This window comes from Thermobia domestica, chromosome 7 (assembly GCF_964235325.1).
Source record: "Thermobia domestica chromosome 7, izTheDome1.hap1.1, whole genome shotgun sequence".
NCBI lineage: Eukaryota > Metazoa > Arthropoda > Insecta > Zygentoma > Lepismatidae > Thermobia > Thermobia domestica.
In genome coordinates this window covers 227,271,590-227,284,190 of record NC_137460.1, presented here as the reverse complement: position 1 = coordinate 227,284,190, position 12,601 = coordinate 227,271,590, and the positions used below count along the sequence as shown (strand labels likewise).

General features: G+C 34.2%; 1 protein-coding gene across 3 annotated transcripts in view; it reads left to right on the top strand.

Moving 5' to 3' along the window:
* Csp (Cysteine string protein) overlaps positions 1-12,601 on the top strand; it is a 149,230-nt gene that overhangs the window by 71,504 nt on the left and 65,125 nt on the right. For all 3 annotated transcript variants that reach the window (XM_081765898.1, XM_081765895.1, XM_081765897.1), the window contains exon 4: positions 7,552-7,683. In XM_081765898.1, the coding sequence (XP_081622024.1) occupies positions 7,552-7,683 (132 nt within the window). The remainder of the gene's footprint in view (positions 1-7,551; positions 7,684-12,601) is intronic.

The following is a 12,601-nucleotide window of genomic DNA, read 5'->3' as shown; positions in this document are numbered from 1 at the left end:
CAACCAAAATATGCTTCTATCACATGTATGAGAATTCGGCTTAATTCTCACCCAAATTCACACTTGAGAATGTTACAAAATTTTATGGTTTGGTAAAGAAAAGGTCACGAAATTTCATTTTGAAATTTTAGTAGACACTTTGTCGAAGTTTCACCAAGAGAGAATATATTTTCATAAGTCGGATTTATTGTCAATGGATTGTGTCATCAGAAATATGCATCTTTTTTTGAGAAAAGGGAATTTTTTTCCCTATACCTAACCTATGTCAGGAAGTGTTAACAGTAAATGTTACCGTAAAACCTTTTAGATGAAGTATTATTCTTTACATTGTGGTATAAATTTGTACCTTCAGTTCTCAAGAAACCTTTGCTGTTTATTAATAGTGAACAGCCGTTATATAGTTTCACCTCGTTCGGTCGGTCTGTATGAAGATTTTTGAACTCTTGATTGAGGAAAGAAGTTAATTAATGGTACTTTTAACTACGTAATACATTACAATCATACGGGAAACGAGTAGCAAAATTTGTTTCCTCATATCGGAGACAGATATGTAAACTTAAAAATTGCTTTTAAACGTTTAGAAATTAATGGATTATATTATGCATCTAGGTAAAATATTAAAATGTTATCGCAAGTAGAATATCGTACACTAATAATTAAAAATGGGAATTGAAAAGACTGTATTGCCATTATATTACAACGTGGGTTCAAGTGTTATGCTTCTCTTTCATGATTCTCAATATCTTACGAAAAGATTAATAAATGCGTCATAAACTTAGTTTCGTTCAAACAGAGATACGAGAATCCCATTACAATATCTTATAAAAATAATAAAATGTTTGAAAACCATATTTTACGAAGCTTTTCTGAAGTCAGTCAAACATTCAGAACTGCAATATATATATTCTGTGGAATGCATTTTACAAAACTTTTCTAAAATCAGTCAAGCATTCAGAACTGCAATATATATATTCTGTGGAAGGCATTTTACGAAACTTTTCTAAAATCACTCAAGCATTCAGAACTGCAATATATATATTCTGTGGAATGCATTTTACGAAACTTTTCTGAAATCACTCAGGCATTCTGAACTGCAATATATATATTCTGTGGAATGCATTTTACGAAACTTTTCTGAAATCACTCAAGCATTCAGAACTGCAATATATATATTCTGTGGAATGCATTTTACGAAACTTTTCTGAAATCACTCAAGCATTCAGAACTGCAATATATATATTCTGTGGAATGCATTTTACAAAACTTTTCTAAAATCAGTCAAGCATTCAGAACTGCAATATATATATTCTGTGGAAGGCATTTTACGAAACTTTTCTAAAATCACTCAAGCATTCAGAACTGCAATATATATATATTCTATGGAATGCATTTTACGAAACTTTTCTGAAATCACTCAGGCATTCTGAACTGCAATATATATATATATATATATTCTGTGGAATGCATTTTACGAAACTTTTCTGAAATCACTCAAGCATTCAGAACTGCAATATATATATATATTCTGTGGAATGCATTTTACGAAACTTTTCTGAAATCACTCAAGCATTCAGAACTGCAATATATATATATTCTGTGGAATGCATTTTACGAAACTTTTCTGAAATCACTCAAGCATTCAGAACTGCAATATATATATATTCTGTGGAATGCATTTTACGAAACTGTTCTGAAATCACTCAAGCATTCAGAACTGCAATATATATATATTCTGTGGAATGCATTTTACGAAACTTCTGAAATCACTCAAGCGTTCAGAACTCCAATATATATATTCTGTGGAATGCATTTTACGAAACTTTTCTGAAATCACTCAAGCATTCAGAACTGCAATATATATATTCTGTGGAAGGCATTTTACGAAACTTTTCTGAAATCACTCAAGCATTCAGAACTGCAGTATATATATTCTGTGGAATGCATTTTACGAAACTTTTCTGAAATCACTCAGGCATTCTGAACTGCAATATATATATATTCTGTGGAATGCATTTTACGAAACTTTTCTGAAATCAGTCAAGCATTCTGAACTGCAATATATATATATTCTGTGGAATGCATTTTACGAAACTTTTCTGAAATCAGTCAAGCATTCTGAACTGCAATGTATATATTCTGTGGAATGCATTTTACGAAACTCTTTTGAAATCTGTCAAGCATTCAGAACTGCAATATATATTGTAAAAGTTCTTTTCTTTGAAGGGGTAGGTAGAGCTAGGTTGAGTAAATCAGACTCCGGAATCGACTCTCACTACCGGTTTATTAAAAAAAAAAAAAATTCTAATATTACAACAGTATTTACAGAAATACTACAATACAATTTTTACTAATGCGAGGTAGAAAAACGTAGCCCAAGACCTTGCAGCCTTATGACAGAATCTTTACAGAGCTCCGGGCAAGCTAAGTAGAGTGGTGTAGGAAACCCCTAGTGCTCCGCAGCAAGTAGTGATGGGGTTAAGAGTCACAGAGCCCCGAAGCAGGCTAAGCAACTGGGATCCCGACAGTGCTCCGAACAAGTTAAGCCAGGTGGAAGACAAGCCTAGAATCCCGCATCAGACTAGAGGCTTTGAGGTTGAGTTACTCCTAGACCTCCAAGCTAGAGGACGATAGACCAATCGAAAATTGGTGCCTGTTCGTAGAATCTTTCTTATATAGGCGCTGCTGCTTCCATGTCATGTAACTTGTATGTGTTGCTGGTGGTCTGTCGTCTGCTTCTTGTATTAATCCAACGTGAGGTGTAGTACTCCAGCGTAAGTACAGCTCACAGATGACGAGAAAGACCCTAGCAGAAGTAGTGTGACCTAAGTATGGGCTCGCCCACTTTTCGCACGGGGGTTTCAAATGACACCACGGAATAGCACCCAGAGTAGCAGACGACATCTAAGTATAGACCACACCTCAAAAACCGAAAATGGACTTGACCGTGCCGTTGACCTTTCCCCGCTAGCCCTGTTTTAGGGTTCTTCTCGTCATCTGTGAGCTGTACATGTGGTTGATGTTTACAAACAGGAGCATGTGTGATTGTTTATAAACACAAGCACGTGGTACATTACAATATTCTGTGGAATCCATTTTACGAAACTTTCCTGAAACCAGTCAAGCATTCAGAACTGCAATATATATTCTGTGGAATGCATTTTACGAAACTTTTCTGAAATCACTCAAGCATTCAGAACTGCAATATATATTCTGTGGAATGCATTTTACGAAACTTTTCTGAAATCAGTCAAGTATTCAGAACTGCAATATATATTCTGTTGAGTACATTGGATTCAGCAGGTGACCATTAAAGGAAAACTTCCTTCAGGCTTAAGAACTACTCCTATTCGTTGGGATTGAAGTTGGTGAAACATCTTTCATAACTTAGAGAAATATGTTTCTTTTTTCACTATAATTCTTTTCTCGTGTACTGTGCTATGCTACAAATCAAGAGTACCCCGCGCTTTTTTCATACCTCCGTAAATTTAACTCACATGTTCTCCCAAACAGCAGCCATTGTTGCTGGGACCGATGGTGTAGTCCTGTAATACGACTCTGTTGGAAGTGAGATAGGAGGAATAGAGTGGTGAGGAATGGCCTATACTTTGAGGATTCTTCTTACTGATCATTTGTACACCCTCAACAGCACCGGGTTCAATCTTCAGTCGTGGTTCAGAGCCTGCGTTGATAGTAGATCTCGTCCTTCGTAATCACGACATTGCATAAGGACGCAAAATATAAAAAAACAAACCACTTAGCATAAAAGCCCTTTGTAGGCCTGAGCCGCTCCAATACTGCCAGCGACCGGCTGGACTACGTCCGACCTAGAGACGAAACGTGGTCAGAGCGCTGCAATTCAATCAATGATGAAGTTTCGGAAGCTTTAACACAGTCATATATCGAAATTACAATATGATCCCTGTCTTAAGTTTCGAATTGAAAGCATTTAAACGGTGCGTTATGTCTACCATGAATGCTAAGGTTTGGGTCCCATTTAATATCTGAAAGTTTGTCCGACAGCTGACCTTTCATTTCCGAACATATTTCTATTCCTTCACGAAGCTGCCAAAAATCGTTTCAAAATATGTCAAGAAAAGCAGCGAAGTTCTGCGTAGTAAGGCAAACTTTGGAAATTACTGTCTTTGTTCATCAGAAATGAAGAAAATTGACAATGAAATTGAAAAAAAAAACCATGCGGACGAATCAGATGTAAAGTACTCTTTATAAATTTTAACACATGACCCATATTTAAAGTCTTTGAATAAAGAACTTCTTGATGCACAATACAATGGGAATAGTGCAAATTAATGTCAGGACAATTGCTTGTCTGTTTGTTTCGGAGTTCAACTACGAAGCTGGAGTGATTTTCTTTCATTCCTATGGGTCCACCTGTAGCGACACTAACTTATCTAGAGAAAGATTAAATTTTTGGAAAATGACCTTTACTTTTTTGAATATACCTTCGCCGGTAGTTGTATCATGGAGTGGAATAATGTCAAGTCATTCCTTGGTGCTTACCTTGATATCAGAAGTACAAATATTGCTAACTGCTTGATATCACGAACTTACACAATTTCATAAATCATTAGCGAGAATAAAACAAAATTGATTTCGCCTGCTAATCGATAATCATTTGTCATTGTGTTTCTCGACGACGAAATACTTCTGAATGAATTAGTATGATCAGGGCACAAAATTTAACAAAAAAATACTGGCCAAAGTTTCAATACACACTGTTTTTTTAAACTATAATGAGTTACAGTTTCGAATATCTACCATATCCTACATCAGACACTATATAGACACTATAGAACATAAGTGAAGATACAGACATATATGTAGTCATCCTTATGAAAAAGAATAAATTCTATTGGCCGAAGCCTTCAGCCAATCCCATATTTCCCCTTGTCCATTCTCCTAGCAATCACATACCGCCATTTTTGGTCCTTATAAGAGCCTTTTTCAATTCCATCTTCCTGTCTATGCTATCCAAAGTTCTCTGCCATAATTCATTAATAGGTAAACCCCTGTCCAGTTCATCAGCTTATCTCTTCCTACCTTCTTTATCCAATCTGCTTCTTTGCACTTCTTTATTATCATTCTCTTCCCTATCTCCAATACTTCCGTCTTATCTCAGTTAATTTAGTGATTAGTCTCCATAATATGTTTTTATACCTCATTGGTATCTTTCTTCCTCCTTACGTTATCACAAAATTTAAGTGATCTTTATTGTCATTCTCTTCTCTCTCCAATACTTCCGTCTTATCTCAGGTAATTTAGTGATTAGTCTCCATAATTTACCATGTTACCATGTTTTTATACCTCATTGGTATCTTTCTTCCTCCTCACGTTATTACAAAATCTAAGTAGTTTTCACCATGCGGCCCTTTATAAATTCATCTTCGACAAGTCACTTCGAATTTTTGTCCAAACGTTGTGCAGCTACGTAGCTAGCTTGTACTTCCGCCTCATTGTACTTTAGTGAATATGTTTTCCTGTGTTGTAAGATTCATCTTAAAGTCTTAGTTTATCTTCTTGTATTTTTTCTTTGTAATTGATCTATTGAGATGGATTTCATAATATTGCCTTATATTATACTCCCTCGATACACTAATATTTTTTTTCACAAATAAACACATTATCTTTCTACGTACTTAACAACAAAAATATGCAAGCTCCCATTTTAATTTAAAAAGTCGACGTTCCTCTTCTATTCTTTTCTTACTCCCACATAGTTTTGAAAGCGACATGTTTGGAGAATAATAATAATAATAAATTACCAGAAACTGAAGTAAAATTTGTTCCTAAAAATCACTGCAAACCTCTGTAAGCTTCAGCAACGGAAAGCTATAAACGACAGCATTAGGAAAGCTATGGAAATGTATGGGAACGAGGTGGACGAAGCTAGGAACTTCTGTTGTTAATTCTCTTACCCCACCTCTTGATTCAACTTTGTGAGAGGAAAATGATACTTGGTAAATAACGTAGGAAGAATAGTGCGGGTCTTCGCGGGGAGCAGTCACGAAAAAGAAACAGTAAGTTTAAAATGATTCAAATAAGAGCTGCCATCGGCTCACTTTTATATACTTTCTGACTGGACTCAAGCTGCTAGCTTTACGGATTACAGTAGTCTCTCTAAAACTCGGCTCTCGATAACCCGGCAGTCCGGATAACTCGCCATACACTGGCTGGCAGGGTAAGTAGTAGCTTGTTTTTCCAAAGTCGGCTAGTAAATTTTCATTATAGAAAACTTTGTGCCTTAATTTTCATTACAGAAAGCTATATGCCTTAATTTTCATTACAGAAAGCTTTATGCCTTAATTTTCATTACAGAAAGCTTTATGCCTTAATTTTCATTACAGAAAGCTTTATGCCTTAATTTTCATTATAGAAAGCTTTATGCCTTCATAAAGTATTTTTCTGAGGTCTGTCTTATCAGGTAAATTACTGCGCAGTGTGTGTTCTGTAATTTTCATTTACATGTATAGTAAAGGCTCTATGCCTTCATAAAGTCTGTACTTTTCCTTTTGTTTAAGGGTAATTGGCCAGTTTATTCTCTGTTGTATTCTCAAGCAACCAATACATACAAGTACAGTACTGTATTTTCTGAGAAATTACTAGTACTTATTCTTTTTTAACCCCAATCCCGATAACCCGGCATTTTTACAAACTCTGCCACCCTTTGGTCCACATTAGGCCGAGTTTTCGGTACTCTACTGTATTTACAAGTACGAGAGTTGCGCAGCTCAGTTGACAGACACTCCCCAGCAACAATACACTATATTCTCTTCCAAAGCTGTTTAGAACTGACAGGCTATTTTTTTTTTTTTAATAGTACACTTGTTTTTATGATTTATGTATTTCGATGAAATGGAAGAATGTGCCTATGTGCGTAATTATCAAAAGATCAAGCTGGTCAAGCTAAGGCGAATCCAGGGTTCTTTGAAAAATAAGCAATAAAATACGACGATACAAGTTTAAATTTTTCTATATTTATTTGTTTATTGTTTCCTTAAATATAAGATATAAAACATCAGTGGACTGCGGGTTTGACATGTCTGATCTAGAGGAATAAAAACACACACAAATTCATATTAAGTGAAATGTGACATTTGCTGTAACCACTTTCAACAGGTTCTTGTAGAAGCACTTGAAAAAAAAAAATACTGTTGTTTAATTCCTATTTCTGTAAGTTTTATTGAAGATATCACACTTCTAATTTAAGGTAGCGTGATCTAGTTATCAAAATTGGTGAATTTAGAAGTGTATAGTGTATAGTGTGTAGTATATAGTATTGTATAGTGTTGGGTTGGCAGATCTTTTAAGAACTGTTGATCTTGAAACAGCAGATTTTTTAAGGACTACTTTTCAATTTCTGAGTAACTGTTAGACAGGACATATTTTTCCTTGTGTCGTAAAATAACGTCAAGATAGTGGAGGAATTCAGAATATTGATTAAGTAAATCAACTTTCATAAAGCAATCCACATGTAGTGTACTGGAGAATTTTATTTAATTTAATACTAATGTGTTGTTTTGTGCTTTATTTCAGGCGCTTATAATCTTCTGTGGAATAATCACTGGTTGTTACTTGTGTTGCTGTTTCTGCTGCTGTTGCAACTTCTGCTGTGGAAAATGCAAACCAAGGCCACCCGAAGATTCAGGGGAATACCACACGTTGCACGTAAGTTCTCAGCCATTTTGGTTCATTATTAAATGACCCTACCTCAGTGTGTGTGTGTGAGTGAGTGCGTGCTATGGGTTTTGTATCTCTCTACCGCAGACGCATGGGATAACAAGACTGCTCGTGGGCTGTTTTGCCAGGTATGCCATCTTTTCACCCCTCTCATTGGATGTTTGTATGTTATTGAAGTTGATATCAAGACTGTCCTAAATTTCGATATGTCGGCGATCTAGTGGTGACTATCTTTTTTTTATTGGATTGTCAGTACTACAGTTAGTTTCGTTGTTTCTGTAATGTATATTCGTGTAAGACTACAGGTGATAGCGTGGGTGTTTTTCCAGATATAGAGCACTAGGTTAAGAGCTCCACTATGAGTCATCACTAGAACATTTTAACGTCACCTAAAGACAAGTAAATAAATAAATAAAAACAACTAAAAAACGTTATATGTTATTGAAAAGGGGAAACAACCGGATTTTTTTACACACTAAATTTTCTGCAGATGCGAATTCAATGACACACAAAGGATAAAAGAATGTATGATTGTAGCAGGACTGATGTGTGTTTCTTCCTTTCATTAATATATAATGATAATACAACCGCCAGATGTGTTCTCGATATATGGACACTGGATTGTCTAAGCACAGTAGCTAGGTTGTGACACAAGCCAGGTGGTCTTAAGAGTATCTACTTCAACTCGACTTCGACTTGAACTACGCGAGAGTGCCAAGCGTACGTAATAGTAGAGCTCTCATCTTTGGAGCTCCGAATTTGCAGGTTCGAACTCTGACCATGCCATGTACGCTTTGGAGGAATACAAGTACCGTGGGTTTTCTTGGGAGTATTTCCACTTTCTCTTATCATTCTGTAAATTATTGTATTATCATCCTTACATCGATAAATAGATAACGAAAAACCTATTAACAGCAATTATTATCATAACTTCCTTCTTGATCCAACTTAGTTACGTTCTATTACATAAAATTGGTATGAGTATTTATATTATATTGAGTGGGGGAAATTATTTTACCAAAATTCACAAAGTAACTGGATATCAGACGTAAAAACTAAGCTAAAACAAATACCACTATTTTATCGGTGGCATTTTAGAAATAAATGGTTTAATTTCTGCTTTGTAAATAGTAAAGAAAATATTTTTAAATAATAAAGAAAATATTTTTAAAATGTGATACTGGTTTCCTCCATATAAAATATGCGCAGTTCGAACTAACTTGTAGTTCATATTAGTAACATTACACAGAGAATCAAAGGAATATATGCATATTTCATAGTTATGCTTCTTTTTTCCTATCAATGGTGAATTTCATTATGAAAGTTAAGTAAAAGGTTCATACATGTATAACTTACTTTTTCATGAAATTGAATCATTGATACGAGGTAGATATGGTCCTGTATTCTTGTTTAATAGATCATATAAAGACCATGCTCATTAACTAATAACATCTGGACGAATTTTACTTTGATTTGTTCAGTTGCGTACTATGATGCGTTCAGTGTGCTATCATTAATTGTTACTAGTATCTTAAGCAGCTTTTTCATTTTTTGATTTTGCCGTGTAGACCAACGTTCCTCAAACTGTGATTCGTTGACCACATAATCATAAAGATCTGCTCTGACGGTTATCTTAGATTGAACATTAGTCCAGACAGACAAGAAGGGTAAATTCAAGTGAATTGCGTATCTTATTCTATAGTTGAGAATCTCAGACAGATACAGATTATAAAAATATACAATTCTATAAAGTAAAGATTATACAATTCTAATAACATATACTGTATAGATATATTTTATAAAATATTTTTAAGTATAAGAAACTAATATATATATATATATATTTCTTGTATTAATACCAATATAAAATTAAGAGAGTTATAATTAATACAGTTTTAAATATGTAAGTAAACTGCTATAGAAGTAAATGCTCAAATTGTAGCAAAATGCATAAGTAAGCAAATAAATCAATAAAAATGATAACTGCGAGGGGTTATCGTAAAGTTTTAATTATCATAGTAAAAAACTTAGGATACAGGGATTGTTGCGATTTGTAGTTGTTAACCGCTCTCTATGTAGTCACCACCCAGATTTACACATTTTCGCAACGTTCCTTCACTTTACGAATACCGTCATTGTAGACATCTACACATTTTGCTTTAAACCACTCTTCCACCACATGAACGACGTCATTGTGTTGTCAAAATGGTAACCACGCAACGGATTCTTCATTTGGGGAAACAAGAAAAAGGCACTGGGTGGGAGATCGGGAGAATAAGACAGATACTGTAATACCTGGAAGCCACATGCCCTTGTTTTGTCGACAGCAACTGGACATGAATGAGCTGGTGCTTCTGAAAAGGTATTAGCAAACGAGGAACCCAATGCGCGGATACCTTAGACATGTGAAGTTCGTCATGGGTAAATTTCCACACACTGCCATAACCGAGACCAGTCTCATTCATATTTGTTTGGATGGTTACACGTCTGTCTTCGAGGATTAAACATTCCACTTTCTTCACAGTGACCGCATCGTCCATCAGGAATGGTGTTCCAGGTCTTGGGTCGTCTGTAAGGGACATATGACCAGTTTGGAATTTCCTTTTCCACTTTACAATGGTGTCATAAAATGGACAATCATCGCTATACACAGCCTTAATCTCGTCTTGAATTTGTCTGACATTATTACCCTTCAAATACAGGAACTTTATCACACTGCGAGCCTCAGCGTTAGCCATCTTGCACTTTGCACATTGGTCACTTTGGCACACCCTGTAAAAGAAAATAACAATCATTAGGTATTAATTTCCTTAACATCATGCACATAAGAACAAACATAACACTTACAAAATTTCATCATTATATCTTAATAGCTTCTTGATAATAATTAAAACTTCACGATAACCCCTCGTACTTTCAAAGGAGGCAAAAATAGAGTGGTCGTAGAGTATTCGGGTGATTCCTACATAAAATTATTCGAGAAACTCGGCTGTAAGTTAAAGGATGTAGTCGATAAAATGATACTAATGATACAACGTAGAATATGAAAATAGCCTAAGCGCTTGTCTCTCGCACACGATATTTATCTGTCGTCACAAAGCTATTACAAATCTGGCTTTTGGATCAAACTTGAGATTGTTTCAGTAACTTTATACTTTAAACCAGATATTGTAGAATGCTGCTTACGGCTCTGTCATTCAGAATTTCGTCACGTAACTGAACGTGTTTTCAGACAGCGATAACCGTATTGGTAGGATGGAAATTAGAAAAAGGGGCAGTTGTAGATTTTTCTTTGTATTTATGTTGTATCGTAAAAAAAAAAAGTACGATTTCAGCAGACTTTGAAGGTGCATTTGTGGTCTGCCGACTGAGAAGAATACACAAAGGTACTTCTTTCTTTATTTTGTAGTGTGAGGTTGTTTATGTTCTAAAAGAAATGCGATATTAGTAATAACACTTCAGACTTTTATGAGTTAGTTAACTTTTTAAATTCTAATGATATGTGATATTTGGTGTTCAAATACTTTATAAATAAATTGTTTGTGATTTTTGAATGTTTTATATTACAAAAGTGCTTTTCTGTATATTATATATTTAAAAAGAAAACTTTTTTTCTTGTTACACCATTTTCCTGTTATTTTTATGTTCTCTTGCATTGCAAAAAGAAATATCACAGGTTAATATTCCTGGTGATAGCATGTCTGAAAGGGAACGACATTTCAGTGTTTCTTCTATAACATGCAAATATAAAATGTTTTGTATATTGCTAAATACAGCGTGATAGACATGTGTTTTTATAAAAAAATGATTGTTGCATGCAGGTTGCTTGCTGCATTGCATGTATAAGTTTCCTCTTTAGTGTGTGTTTTACATATGTGACCATAATTTTCCTCGTCAATGAAGTTTTATTCTCGCATTTTTTTGAAGAGTACTTAAAGTTTGTTACTAAAGTGTTGCATAATTCATTCATATGCATAATATGGGTTAATATTTACTTCAACTTATTTTTACCGGAAGCTCGTAAATATTTACTTTTGGCCTATATTTACTAGAAGCTCATAAATATTTACTGTCAGCCTATTTTTAGCGGATGCTCATAAATATATACATATTGTCAGTCTATTTATTGGAAACTTACATATACACAATCAGCTTAAATTTACTGGAAGGTCATAAATATTTATTTCAGCCTATATTTACCAGATGCTCGTTAATATGTATTATCAGCCTATATTTATTAGAAGCTCTTAAATATTTACTATTAGTCTATATTTACTGGAAGGTCATCAGCCTATATTTACTGGAAAATCATAAATATTTACTACCAGCCTACTATTAGTGGAAGCTCATATATATATATATATATATATATATATATATATATATATATATATATATACTATCAGTCTATATTTACTGGAAGATCATAAATATTTACTTTTGCCTATATTTACCAAAAACTCGTAAATATTTACCATCAGCCTATATTTACTGGAAGCTCATAAATATTTACCATCAGCCTATATTTACTAAAGCTCATATATATTTACTATCAACTTATATTTACTGGAAACTCATAAATATTTACTATCAACCTATATTTACGGGAAGCTCATAAGTACTTACTATCAACCTATATTTACGGGAAGCTCATAAATGTTTACTATCAGTCTGTGTCTATTAGAAGCTCATAAATGTTTACTCTGAGCCTATATTTACTGGAAACTCATTAATAGTTACTATCAGCCTATATTTACTGGAAGGACATAAATATTTACTATCAATCTATATTTACCGGAGCTCGTAAATATTTAACATCAGCCTATATTTACTAGAAGTTCATAAATATTTACTAGCAGCTCATATTTATTGGAAGTTCATAAATATTTACTATCAGCTCATATTT